The sequence below is a fragment of the Astatotilapia calliptera genome, chromosome 14 (assembly GCF_900246225.1).
Source record: "Astatotilapia calliptera chromosome 14, fAstCal1.2, whole genome shotgun sequence".
NCBI lineage: Eukaryota > Metazoa > Chordata > Actinopteri > Cichliformes > Cichlidae > Astatotilapia > Astatotilapia calliptera.
The window spans coordinates 8324223-8338443 of record NC_039315.1 but is presented as its reverse complement, the minus strand read 5'-3'; the positions used below and the strand labels follow the sequence as shown (position 1 = coordinate 8338443).

The window sequence follows — 14221 nt, the reverse complement described above, 5'->3', positions numbered from 1 at the left end:
TTTGGGACTAAAATGAAAATGGAAGGAGCAAAGCTGCCTAATATACTCTCGCTGTCCTTGTTCTTATGTACACACACACACACACACACACACACACACAGTGGTTTAAAGCTCAAAGCAGCTGTTACGTAACATTTTTTTAATGGTTAAGGAAGCCTTGAACTTTGCAGTGATCTTGCGAGATGTTAAGAATGATGGTCACTTCTTCTCATTTTAAATTTCATTAGTGCTGTTGCACCTTATCATCACATTTTGAATTTGAGTCCATCCCCTCCGTTTTTCACTATGTTCTCATAAAGATCGAGTCTCTAGTGAATTAGTTGACGTGTGATTCCTGCAAAGACAACAAGACAATTTTAAGTATGAGCAGCCCTTTAGGGATTACGCATATTGAAACGCATATACATGTTTCAGTTAGAAAACGCACTTTAAAGGCATTAAAGGCAATTGACCTTTATACTTACTTTGGTAGGTTTCCACTGCGAGACAGTAGATTCAAAGTGAGAAAAAGACATGCCACAAAGGTAATGACGACTACCCAAAATATTATAACAACGGAATCTGGGAGGAGAATAGAAAATGTGTTATCTTCGTGTAATAAAAGCAAGACAGAACAATTATGTAAAGCGTTAAAATAAACAACTTACATTTATAGTACTTTAACTTTCTCTCATCCACAATCACGGGATCCAGGTAATCATAATAGTATTCATATATAATCCCGCTGGTAGAGTTCTCCATTCCAGCCATCTGAGAGGGAACGTGTTACTGTCTCATTCACAAAAATCAGCTAAAGAAAATAATAGCCATTTACTGCTATTTCTACCATGAATCGTCTTAGAGGAATATCCGTGAAATCCTCACCCGCGTGTGTGTTTAGCGATTCAAGTCCAGCTGTTTCTTCTGTCAGTACTACTCGTTTTGTATTTTAAAGGCTGGATGCAGTTTGCAGGTTTGGTCACAAGGGGGCAACATAAAGCCATTCAAGAAATGCGGCATTCTGGTTCTGCGCTCGATGTTTTTAAGTTCCATGCACTTTATATTTTACCTATAAATGTAATTGCTATAAGACACAGGTGTCGAACTCCAGGCCTCAAGGGCCGGTGTCCTGCAGGTTTTAGATGTGGCCTTGATGCAACACAGCTGATTTAAATGTCTAAATTACCTCCTCAACATGTCTTGAAGTTCTCCAGAGGCCTGGTAATGAACTAATCATTTGATTCAGGTGTGCTGACCCAGGGTGAGATCTAAAACCTGAAGGACACCGGCCCTCGAGGACTGGAGTTTGACACCCCTGCTATAAGAGATTTTGTGGATTTTATTCTTCAGACAACTTTTGATATAATAGAAGAACTTCCTGTTCCATCGGGTGGGGGGCGTGGGGCGCCAGCAGGAATTAATGGGATCTCATGGAGCTCTAACCCAGCAATTGAATTTTCATTGTGTTTTCAGATACTATACACTTAGAATTTTAGATTCGAATTAGTTTTTGTTTTTTTTAGGGACGTTACAGCATCATGAGTCACTTTACGATATCCGACATTTTAGTTTCAGGCATGAAGCTAGCTGCATTGAATTTGTAACAGCAGCCTCCTCTTTAAACAAACCAGTCCCTTCTTATCAAATCGTGCACTTTTCTGTCGTTGGTTTAATTCAATTCTAATGTCTCGTTATCGAATAGGTGCCATCAAGGAAAGGCATATAGTCGTAAATCCAGAACTCGTCATAAGACTGTAAGAATTAGCAAGACGCTTGATGAGATAAATCGATAAGCAAAAGAAAATTCCCTAAAAGAAAAAAATAGCTCCACGGTGTCTTTTATTTCACACAACATTGATACGGTATTAACCAAAATAAAATGTGTCTCGCTCATTTCAGCCGCTTAACTCCATGTCATGAGCGCCGCCTGCTGTGCTTCGTGCTGAATTACAAACAACTTCTTGATTGGCTCTGGTCTTTATAAAATCATTGGAAATTAAAAAAAAAAAAAAATCAGTATACTAGATGCTATTTTTAACAGTTTGCTAATAAGTACATATAATTCCATCTTTATTTTAGTTATGTTAAAAAATAGGAGCAGACATGCTGAAATATGTAGAGTACACAGGGACTTAAAGAACCCAGCTCTAATAAGTCGTGCTGAACTTATGACACTGGAAATTGTTTGATTGTGGACAGTTGTTCTCGTCTATAAAGGGCACTAGGTATTCACACTGACAGTTTTGGGCACATGGTCGTCATTCCAAAGGTTTGCCCATAAACTGCGACTTATCTAAAGCCGGGCCAAAAGTGCATTACCCCACAAGACAGGTTGTGGGAATTTCACCTGTTACAGTTGTCACTTCTCATCGTCTACTGTGGATTCAGTCATAAATTCCCTATGAACAGTTTAACTCAGAACAATACTCATTTTGCCTTTGCATGATAGGTCCGAAAATCAGTTAATTTTAGTAAAATGCTTCCAAAAGTCATCCAAACGATTTTTGTAGAAACATACGGAGACGCCAAATTTTCCGATAACTGTGAAGGCAGCATTACCTCGTGACATCACAGGCGCTGTCTACAGGGTGGAACCGTTAAGCTAGCAGCAGTTTTTAGCTTAGCTGAGCTTTGGTTAGTCCACGTCGAAAGGAAAATAAAGCTTCCCGATGCTCGTGGTTGTTATGCTATAGTTAGGTGAAGCTGCGCGTGGTTATGGTCAAGGTAAAGTAATCAAATATAAAGACTAGTCAGTTGGCTTTCAACATTAACCAGTCGTTATGGATGCAGTGAACGCCTTCAACATGGAGGTAAAGTTTTTTCATGTTTTACTTAAGTCCCACGAGCCAAAAGCAAATATAATGCCAGAGCTAACGAATGCCAGTTATTTTCTTATTTGACACTTAATATTAGTGGTTATTATTTATTTACCATGGGGACAATGCCAGCTTAGTGTCCAGTTGCAACGTAAACATTGTATCTGCTAAGCATTAGCTTAACTGTAGTTTGATGCTAGTACGTTAATCCTAGACGGCCTTTGAGTAATCATGTAGCTTAATTATTAACTTAGCCCTACTCTACTTTATTTATAAAGATGCACAGGCCATCAATGATTGTTGTAGGGACATACGCCACTTTTGTAGAATTAGTGAAATACAGCTGTCGTTAACACATTAGCCTAAAGGTGTTCGGATATTTACTTTTGCTTCCAACGAGTTAAGCAAGCAAAGCTTTTCATAAAGGCTACTGGATTATTTAATGTTTTGCATACTTGAAGTGTGTTTATTATCGGCTCACTTAAGTAACACTTTGAGTTGTGTATTCTTTAAATTTGTTGCAGCTTTAGAAAACTCAAGTGGCCGTTTATGTGATGTCTTGCATATTGTTGTGTCAGCGTTGGTTTGTTGGTGAAAATTAAGTATTATACTAAATTAAGTACTATACTAAAGCATAGATATGATTAAAGAGTATTAATAAATAAAATTTAACAATACACAGTCATGTTGGAGTAAACTTTCTGTACAAAAAAGATACTGAACTCTTTACATTAATGTAAAAACTGTAAAAAAGAAAAAAAGATCAGCACAATTTCATAGATGGGAATAATTTTGTAAAATTTTAAAAAGCTACAGACCTGAAGCCAATGTTAGAGAAAGTCTTGTGCTGTCTGTCCAGTAAGTGGTGCAGAGGTTAGTCTACAGAGGATTTAAATATGATCATTTGATTGACTGCTGTGTCAGCACTAACATCACTATCTGCTCAGAAAGTCCTACTGCCAGATTCACTCACACTATGGTCAGGGAAGTGTGAGTCTGGCATTGTCTCTGTGAAAAAGTTATATTACACTCATTGTTGTCTCTGGGTTTTAATCACCTCATCAAGCTTGTATTTATTTTATTGTCCCTGGACCTCACATTTACCATGATGATAGCTTAAGCAGACCTGATATTTCATTCTCTGAGCTCTCCACTTAGATCAAATCCTGTAACCTTGCTGTCACCATGAGGACGACAGTCTTCACTTTGCTCAGTAGAATAACTAGTGTGATCAGCTGGTAAAGATTCTCCATTGTTAACAGTACACTGAGAAGAAACCCCAAAAGTAGATTTGCAAAACTTGACTTGACTAGACTTCCATAAAAGGAAAATCAACTGTATCACTTTATATCCAAATAAATTAAAAAAAGCAAATATAAGAGAACTGCTGTAACAAGCTGCCACTTATCACAGCACCAGAGGGGAAAATATACATTTTCAAACTTTTATTAAAGACTTTTTTTTTTGTTTGTTTTTTTAGTTTTGAGGTTTTCCTGTTACTGAATGGTCTATTTGTTGCTACATTTGATTATTATTTTGTCCTTTTGTTTTATAAAGGACACCACATATCTAGTATAATTGAATGCCAGTTTCTCTTTTAAAATGAACTAATTTTAAATTTTTCCTCTTTCATTACCTCTTAGTTGTTCTCCATGATTGACATGAAGCCGCCAATATCCCGTGCTAAAATGATGTCTGTAACAAAATCAGCCATCAAGGCTATCAAGGTAAAGTGAATTTTATTGTTGGATACCATCATGCATAATGAGCAAATATTTAGAAAAAAAACCCAAGGTTGTGGTTCTTACACAAAGAAACTTAACAAACAAACACTGTAGGTTTATGTGTATTAACTTTCTGATTTTTATTTTTTTTTATTTTTTTTAAACAAAATGCTTCAGTTGTGTGTGTGGTAATTAATGATAATCATAATATCTTAAGTGTAGAGACTTTATATACACACATGTATATCTCTATTAGTCTATATCTGTGCCTGTGTGTGTGAATAATAATAGTAATAATGATATTAATAAAAACATCAGGCAATCACTATGAGCAAACGGTTTTGTCATAGGTCTGGGGAGGTGAATATTATTATTCCACATATATTTTAAGCATATTGAGTTTTCTACTTTACCCTATCAGAAGTTTTGCTCTTGGCAAAATGAGGTGTCACTTGTTTTGGGGTTTTTTTTGTTTTTGTTTTTGAAGCTTCAGCTGAGAAGAGTAGTTGAAGTGTTTGATGACTCTTTCGACTGATTACAGAAATCATGCAGTAAATGAGAATTTTTTTTTTTTTTTAGCACAAAACAGCATGTTTTTATTTGTCTTATGCTACCATTTTGATAGTCATCCTGTGACTGAAATATTTTTTTTGTCTCATTAGCTTTACAAACACGTTGTCCAGATTGTTGAAAAGTTCATTAAGAAGGTATGTATTATTCAGCCGTTTAATCTTTACTATGTTGCCAAGTTTAGATAAAAGTGCATTTTACAGTTGCGGACTGTAATTTCTTTTGTTTCTTTTCAGTGCAAGCCTGAGTTAAAAGTTCCTGGTTTATATGTGGTTGATTCCATTGTTCGCCAATCACGCCATCAGTTTGGTGTTGACAAGGATGTATTTGGTCCAAGATTCTTGAAAAACTTCACAGAGACCTTTCAAAACCTTTATCGCTGCCCAGAGGATGACAAGGTACTTTGTGTTTCAAGTAATTTATATAAGTACAATAAATGCTTTAAAAAGAATCTCATAGATTTTTCTCCCCCCCCTTTTTTCAGACTAAAATTGTCCGTGTCCTTAACCTGTGGCAGAAGAATGGTGTGTTTGACATGGACATCCTTCAGCCTCTAATGGATATGGCAAATGGTGTTATTGCACCTCGCCCTGCTGTGGAAGGTAGTAGAACTGGTAGTGGAACTTTGGGCAGTGTTTTTAACTATCTGAGAGTAAATTATGTTGTAATTAGGGAGGGGGGAATTCCTAAGAATTTAGCGATTCCAGTTCAGTTATCGATATCACTTATCAATTCAATTACTTATTGATTCTCCTTGGGTGCTAATTCTCTCTGTTTTGAGGGTCACCACTATCGCTAAGCAACATTTTAATTAATTGCATGCTTTGTCAAACAACTGTGCACGTTGGAGTCATTTCCCTGCTTTGTGGTGATCATTTTTGGGGTCATTACTCAAAAAAGTAAGTCTGGCTACTGGCCCGAGGTCAGCATTCATTGCCCAGCCCTTTAACATCACTCTTTGTTCTTGGCTAGCTTAACGTTAGCATGTTGTCTGTCTAGGTGGTTTCAGTTGTTTCTGTCTTGTATGCAGTTTACTGTTGAATTTTTGTCTTTTTGAGCAATAAAAATAAAGGTAATGGCCACATCCATGCTACAGACTACACTGCTATTTTCCTCTCCTGGTACTGGAAAAAATAAATTAATAAATCCAAACTGAAATCTGGTGATTGTAGCAGAAGTGCAAGTGTAACCAATATGTGGAATTGTTAGGCAAGCAGAATAACATTCAAAGAAATTAAGCTATTGGGAACCAATTCTCACTTCCTATCCCTAGTATTAATTCATCATGCAGACACAAGCTGTTTTATTGTATCTGAACAGTTCCTACTGAGCCCCAACCAGAGACACGGCCTCCTGTCAGTAATGTTCCAGTCATGCCTACAGTCCCCCAGCTACCCAGTCCTGATGCCTTAGCTGCTGTGGCACAGCTGTTTCAGTCTCCACATGGTCAGGAGGTAAGTAATAATGTGGTTTATGTCCTCCAGCAGTTTAACTAATGTTGTGTTAGGTCTAAATGGCCCCTGTTGTTTTGTTTGTTTGTTTTTTTGTTTTCCTTTTTTTCTTTCTAGTTGCAGAGGATGCTCCAGAACATCCAGCAGGCAGATAAGACCCTAGCAGCCACCACTGAAAACAACATACCAAAACAGCCTCAGATCCCACTGGCCCAGCTCAACGCATACAGTGCACACACTGAAAAGAAAAGCTCATTAGCTGAGGTACTGGCACAGCTCTCATTTACATAATTGTTTAATAAATACAAGCGGTTGGCATTTCAACCAAAGACACAATGGGCCTTGTTTTCCTAAATTCTATACAAAACTTTTTGATGGCTGCAGTCGACTTTGCATATTTGTCCCATTTGTACAGCACCATCTAATCTCACCATGTTATATGGATTTTATTGGTGTGATATAACCTGCTTGTTAGTGTTCATTTCCACTTTTGTTGTTTAATGGTGGTTGGTAAACAGCTTTAGGGTAGACAAAAAGGAGTTGTGTCCCTATCCTCAAAACATTTTGTATATTTTTCTCCAGAAACTTCTTGACCGATTTGACTATGATGATGAACCTGAAGACACAATGGCTACTGAGGGCAACATTCACTCACAGTGAGTTTCTGAAAATGTACTCGTGCTTTTACACATGTGTGTAGGGCTGGGTATCATCACTGATTTCTATAACTGATTAAATTCTGATTTACAAGATCCTGATTCGATTTGATTCAATTCCGTTTTGACTCCGTCAGAAATATTATAATTATAATCATTTATCAGTAAATATCCATATATTTTTATATCCATTTATAAAATCTATGTATAAAAACAAAGCTGACACTTGTGAGACTTCATCAGAGGTGTAAGCATCACAGCAGATGCCTTTGTGTCAAAGTAACTGAGGAAAGTATTAAGGAGATTTTGCTGCTGTAGCTTTTTATAGAAGTTAACCCCCTTAAAAATATTCTTCAGTAGATCAAAAGCTGAAGAAAACCATGAACCAACAGATGAACATTACCTGATGCTGCTGAAGTGAAGCAGAGCAAAGTTAGAGGTTTTATTAGAGACATAGCTAAGTGTTTTGTGGTTTGGTACAATTTGTAAAAGTTGAAATTTCTTCGGTATTGAACAGCAGATATTAGGCTTTCTTGTCGGAGGTCATTTTTTGGAAAAACAAAACAAAAACCAGCAGCTGACAGCACTGTACTCAACGGTAGACTGGTGTGTAATATGCAAGCAAATAATGCAGAAAATAGAGATTTCTGATTGGACACTGGCTGAAAGAAATAAGAAGTAAAGTAAGAGCGAATTCATGACAATGCTTATCAAATGTGAAGCGTAGTTTTGATATTCTTTTTCTGCTGGTTCAATGAATTTTAGTTGGAGAGTGACGAAACCTGCAGCTTCAGAATCTGTGAGATGTTGTCTTCAGCACCCGGCATGTCCGCGTACATGCCGTCGGGTGAATGCTCCGTGCTTTGTGTTGAGATATTTGTGCGGAAATGGTTTAAGCATAGTGGGCTATGTTGCTTGTTTTGACTTAAAAGGTTGTGCTTTATTTGCACATTTTATCACTCCCCTCAACATTATCCACACATGCTATATATCTGTGTATGCATGTGTGACTACAGCACACGGTCTGTGGTTGCATCCTACTGAGTAGCAGAGCCTGAGCGCTGAGAGTAATCTTGTGGTTGACCAGTATTAGCCAAATAGGAAGAGACAAAACACAGTGCATTGCAGTGAATATCAGAAATTGAAAATGAAAGCACTTTTACTTTGATACTTGCTCAAGTGAGTGTGTGAATTAATGGTATAGGGAGGAGCACGCTGACCACACTGTTGTTCAACTAGTGTCCACCAAAACTGTCACTCATAATGCTATAGTTTATACAGCTGAAGTTGTCCATTACTCTTGTAAATTAAAATGTACTTGTGCACCACTGAATCAGAGCACACAACACAAAAGTTAAAACTAAAAATCCCATGTTGAATGTAGATGTTTTTGATCATGTTATTGACTGGTTTATGTGTTATGTGTAAGTGTCTGTAGTCAAAAAATGCCTATGATCACAGTTAGGTTAAGTGTTGTTTTACTTTAGTACATTTACCACATGTGTTTGTAATATGGAGTGTGTATTTTGTCATAACAGACCTGAAAATGTGATGAACCAGTTTCTTGGTCTGGGGCCCAACACAGATATTAATCAGCGTATGATGAGTCAGACTGAGGATATAAAGGTACCCGTCTATAACAGTTTTATATGATTACTTTTCTGCCTCTCAGACGTTTTCTCTTCATATTCTTGCAAATATATCAAATTGCTTTTTTTTCCCCCTCTGTCATGCTAAACAAAATTTTTTGTTTGGTGATTTTTATTTTTAAGATTTATTTTTTTTAACACTTCCTTTTCTGGGGCTGTCTCTTTGTCGATCCAGCACAGTGGTGGAATGAGTCAAACTGAGCATCATATGATTCCAGATGGATATCAGTCCACAAATGAGGTTTACTCTCGATCCCAGGTAAGCATTTGTCTTGAACGTAAACTTTTTTGTTTCACACGTACTTTGTCATAGTTAGTGGTAGGAACATTTCTATTTTGGCCTATGCTATGAACTGTGGAAAATAAACAAAAAACCTGTCTTGTTGTCATTCTCCTAAAGGGAAGTTCAAGAGAAGATTTATCTATGAGGCGGGAAGGCAGGCACAGAGGCCATGGGAGAAGATCCAGATCTGGTTCCAGGTAGGTTTGGGCGATATGGCCTAAAATCCATATCGCGGTATAATTTGAAGCATGTGCGGTAACGATATATATCTCGATATATTCTTTTCTTCTGTATAACGTATTTTACACGCAGAAATCTGTCAAAAATGTTTTCGTACGACTTTGGTAAGCTACGAAGTCGCACTGCTTGATGGATTGTCGGAGCATTACGGCTGCCATAGTCAGGAGCCTCGCGGAGTAATCTGGGTCCAAAACGCCGTCTGCTTCAGGTCCCAAAGTCAAACGAACACTGCAGCATCACTGAGAGTTAAAAGCTGTCTAAACTCTTCATCTTTAATAAAATGATCAGCGCTGCTGCTTTACCAAGTGTAACAATTAAGTTTAACATCCTGGCATCCATGAAAACAGAATTTATTAAATTCAACAGAGTTAGAAGTTATCAGGAAGTTAGTTTCCACCTAAACATGATATACCATGTTCTGACCGAGAGATTTCTGAAAAAATTCAAACGTACAGCTCTGCTATCACTTCCAACATATATGAAGACAGAAAACTAAACAGCAATGGCTTCTGTAGGGTTACTGAAGTTGGACTAGCTGGTATATACTGATGTCCTACGTGATCGCTAGCAAAACAACTATGTTAGCATGAGCACAGTGAAGCTAACCTTTTTCCACTCGATAAAAGTTAACATGAGGGTTTCTGGTGGCTAAGGACAAATGCAATCACATGGCAGGATGCTATAAACGGACCAAACTTCAGTTAGGAGAACAACTGAGATAATCCATCCACAATACGAGGTTAGTCTCTAATATACTGCAACAACATGGGAATAGAGCAGCTGCAAGAGAATTCAGCATTAATGAATCAATGGTATGGAAGTGGAGGTAGCGCAGTTTTTGGCTTTCCCCATATTCCAAAACTGATTCGCCTCTTCACTTTTACTGTCGCCTGGCATAATTTGCAACTGCTGCAATGCTTTCGACCAAAAGAGGCGCAGCTTGATGCCACCATCAACATGCGGTATGGTCAAAATCTCTACCGTTGGCCAAATTTATATCGTTTCTACCATATACCGTTTATACCGCCCACCCCTAGTTCCAGGTAACCACTTTGCTCATCAGTTAAAATTGTGCAAATTGATTTTTGAGAGTTGTGTATTTCAGTGTTCATAGAGTGACACAAGAATAAAGCCCTAAAACTGAAAGGTTGTGTTTTTATGCTGCGGGTGCCCTCATTTCAAAGTCAGTGAATTTATTTGCCTAATTTTTCCGGTCAATGCCAAGGTTTAGACAAAAATATTTGGGGTGAAGTAGAAGAAAGAATTTTCTCTTGGCTACCTCTGAATAGTTTTTCTCATTCCTTGAAAAAAATGCTACATCTTGTGTCAAAATATAATTGTGTTTGGGTCAGAGTCCATAGAATACTCCAAATCTGTCTTGTTTTACATGTATACGAGTCATGATTCATGAGACAGTGGTTTATATAGCCTAACATCAGTATTTTACATCCAAAGCCATAGACTGTTATTTTTGGAGATGGTGAGAAAGCCTATGGAAAAGTCTTTTTGTGTAGGAAACAAGGTCAATACTAACTTTAGGCTATCCCTGCCAAAATCAGAAAGCCATTGCTGTATTACTCCTTTAAACATGTGTTACAGTTACCAAAATTCTAAATAAATGTAAATATTTTTCATATTATAGTGGACCAGGAAAGTATTTAATAACCTCAATGCATTATTGAGCACAAATTACAAGCAGTGAAGTCCCAAAACACTCTGGTCATCTTGTCATTTCTTTCCATCTGAAAAGAGTTGTTTTCGCCTGGGGAATTGGATTATTTTTGAAACAGTGTTCACTGGTTTTATTCTTTTGTATTTCAGATCTCCAAGGAGAAGAAGATCAAGATCTTCATCTCGCTCAAGAAGGTCAAGGCGTTCCCTCTCCCGAGAACAGCGCTGGAGATCTCATTCTCAGGATAGGAGTGAAAGAGAGAAGGACAGAGAGCGCAGACAAAAAGGTCTTTCCAGCATAAAGAGTCAGACGCTCAGTGGTATGTACTCAAACCAATAAACACGACTAAATGTCACAGATGATGGCGTGCATAAAGCTCCAGGAATCACTACTCAGTTTCACTTGCAGCTACTGTATCAACTTGTCTAAACCAGAAGAGAGAAGCCGATTTAATTTAAGAGATTCAAATGTGCAGTATCTTTAAACTCCATAAAGCTTTATATTCACTGCAGACAAAGTGAAAGTTTAAGGTGACATTTTGATTATTTTATGTGAGCTCAGTGGGATATTTTTTTTACTTATTCATTTATTTTGGTGAAGTGTATTTTGTAATGGGGATTATTTTCTTGTACATCAGAACACCTAATGAACTTCTTTATATAGTAGTAGTCTATAGTAGTGGTTTACTAGGGTATGTATTGTAATTTTCTTAGAATAATTTCTTTTGTATAAATTCATCTTTACAAAATCTGTGGCTTCAGGAGTCATGAGTTATATAAGTCAATACATTTTAGAGCTAAGTGTGAACTCTTGCTTAAAAAAAAAAATCTAAAAGCCTGGATCTTTAATGTAATTAGTTATTCTGTCTTTTTGCTTATAGTTTGCAGTACTACACTTTGGGTTGGACAGTTAGACAAGAAAACCCAGCAGTCTGATGTAATGTCTCTTTTGGAAGAGTTTGGGCAGATTGAGTCCATCAATGTAAGTTTGGACAATTCATGTCAGAGATGCTTATAAACATTATTGATTTACTCAAGCTTCAATGATCTTAATGCATTTCACCTTTTGTGTCCAGATGATTCCTCCAAGGGGTTGTGCCTATATTGTTATGGTTCACAGGCAAGATGCCTACACAGCCTTGAACAAACTCAGTAGGGGGTCATACAAAGTCAATCAGAAACCAGTTAAGGTATGCAATGTTTTTAATTTCCATTTGTGTATTAGTTTTGTAGTAGTTTTTTTTTTTTGTTGTTGTTGTTAGTGTTATTTGATAACTTTATTATACCAAACATCATTCTTCCCTAGATTGCTTGGGCCTTGAATAAAGGTATAAAACCTGCTCACAAAAAGTTCTGGGATGTGGAGCGAGGAGTTACCTACATCCCCTGGAATAAAGTCAAAGTTGAGGAGTTGCAGAGCTATTGCGAAGGTGGTATGCTGGATGTAGAAACACTAAATCCAGGTAAACAATTAGCCATTATTTGAGTTTCAGCAAAATTCACCTGCTGCAAGAATATACAAACTTTGTACTTTTTTTGTTTGTTTGCAGAGTGGAATATTACCAAAGACATCAACAATCAGGCAGCTGTTAATGGAGTGTTGGAAAGTGTACCAGATGGAATCGTCTCTGCTCATGTTCAGGTAATGCTAATTGCAGTCCTTAAACACCTTTTAATACTACAAGTGTTCTTTTTATGGGTTTAATGGTCTTAAAGAAAGACTTAACAATCTTTCTTGTGAAAGCTGTAAAGCTAATAAATTTTTGTTGAACAATGAGTAGTGGAGCCTATCTGAATCATCCTCTTTGTCGTCTTTTAAAAAGTCACATCACTGCGTTGAAGATTTAATAAATTATTTAAGAGAAGGCAGAATATTAAAGAAACATGTTTCACATTTCTTTCATTTCTAAGTTCTGCTCAGTGTGTTAAAGCATTTATAATGACTTTCACCATGAGAATGGGATACAGCTGGCTGGGTGGAGTTGTGTAATGCAACCAGCTGATGTTGGGAGAATGCAGACATCATCGCTGCCCCTGCTACTGCACACAGGTGTAAGAGGAAGGAGGAAAGGAAATGGAAAAAATATGAAATGAAAACATTTGTTAAAATATCAAAAAGATGAGGGAAAAAACTAAGAATTAGTATGTTGCTGTGCATTGCTACATTGTGTGTAGGTCAAAACATACTTTTTTAAGGAGCACTTAAAGATCTTTAGGGGTGTGATTAAAAATGTATGAGATGTTTTTCTTAAATGACCAGATTGAGGACAATTTCGGTTGTTTGATCGTTTGGCAGCACAAGGGAGACCAAGAACCAGCTGGCATTGAAAACTGGTTTAGAAAAGACTGGCTGTGTCCTTCAGGTTTACTGTAGTGTTGTGGTGTAGCAAATATACAATAACAATACACAACACAAGATAATTACCTTCCAGTGGTGATTGTGTCTATGTGCAGAATGTAAAGTGCAGTTTTTGAGCACTTCAGGAATGTAAATGGTGAGGAAATAGACAGTGAAAGCAAAATATGTACAACATAAACATGCTGGAGTACATCACAGACTTGTGCTTATTTCTGGTAAAATCACAACTGGTGGGCTGAAGGTCAGATGGTACCATGCACAAATACCAGGGAAAAAGTGCTTATCAGCTTTGTTCTCAGTGGTGAGACTGCTACTCTGGCATACATTTTGCCAATAACCTGTAAAGGAAATAAATGTAAATGCAACTTGTTAGTTGTGTTTAAAAGAAATTTGTAGTAAGCTTACACTTTAGCCCTTGTTTTAAATCTGCATGCACAAAGTTGAGCTTCGAGAAGGGAATAAACATTATCATGTGTTTATGCTTCAGGCATCTGCATCCTACAGTTACCATGGTTTTTACTCTTTTTTTATATGCACAGTTTTGTTTCATGAAGGTGAAAAAGCAGTGTAATGTGTTTATGCTTGAGTTATGCTTCAGGCCTCTGTAAGCTTTAGTTACCATTTTGATTCTTATGCAAAACGTTTTTTGTCAAGTTACCCATAGATACTTTAGAACAGCGGTCCCCAACCCCCGGGCCATGAACTGGTACCGGTCCGTGAGTCGTTAGGTACTGGGCCGTGGGAGTTGAGGCGCGGGTGTGAAATTTATGGTTTTTATCGGTTTTTATCATTTTTTCTTTTTTTTATCGTTAACTCGGTTTCC

At 37.3% G+C, this 14221-nt stretch overlaps 1 protein-coding gene across 1 annotated transcript in view; it reads left to right on the top strand.

Annotated features, from left to right (window-relative positions):
* Positions 1-2537: 2537 nt before the first annotated feature.
* The window catches only part of LOC113037030 (splicing factor, arginine/serine-rich 15-like), a 28335-nt gene continuing 16651 nt past the window's right edge, over positions 2538-14221 (top strand). Inside the window, exons 1-16 of the mRNA XM_026193738.1 lie at positions 2538-2789; positions 4439-4522; positions 5182-5226; positions 5326-5487; positions 5574-5691; positions 6410-6543; positions 6658-6804; positions 7123-7196; positions 8735-8822; positions 9021-9104; positions 9246-9325; positions 11190-11359; positions 11921-12021; positions 12116-12229; positions 12346-12502; positions 12590-12681. Coding sequence (XP_026049523.1) covers positions 2760-2789; positions 4439-4522; positions 5182-5226; positions 5326-5487; positions 5574-5691; positions 6410-6543; positions 6658-6804; positions 7123-7196; positions 8735-8822; positions 9021-9104; positions 9246-9325; positions 11190-11359; positions 11921-12021; positions 12116-12229; positions 12346-12502; positions 12590-12681 — 1680 coding nt within the window. The 5' untranslated portion in view covers positions 2538-2759. The remainder of the gene's footprint in view (positions 2790-4438; positions 4523-5181; positions 5227-5325; positions 5488-5573; positions 5692-6409; positions 6544-6657; positions 6805-7122; positions 7197-8734; positions 8823-9020; positions 9105-9245; positions 9326-11189; positions 11360-11920; positions 12022-12115; positions 12230-12345; positions 12503-12589; positions 12682-14221) is intronic.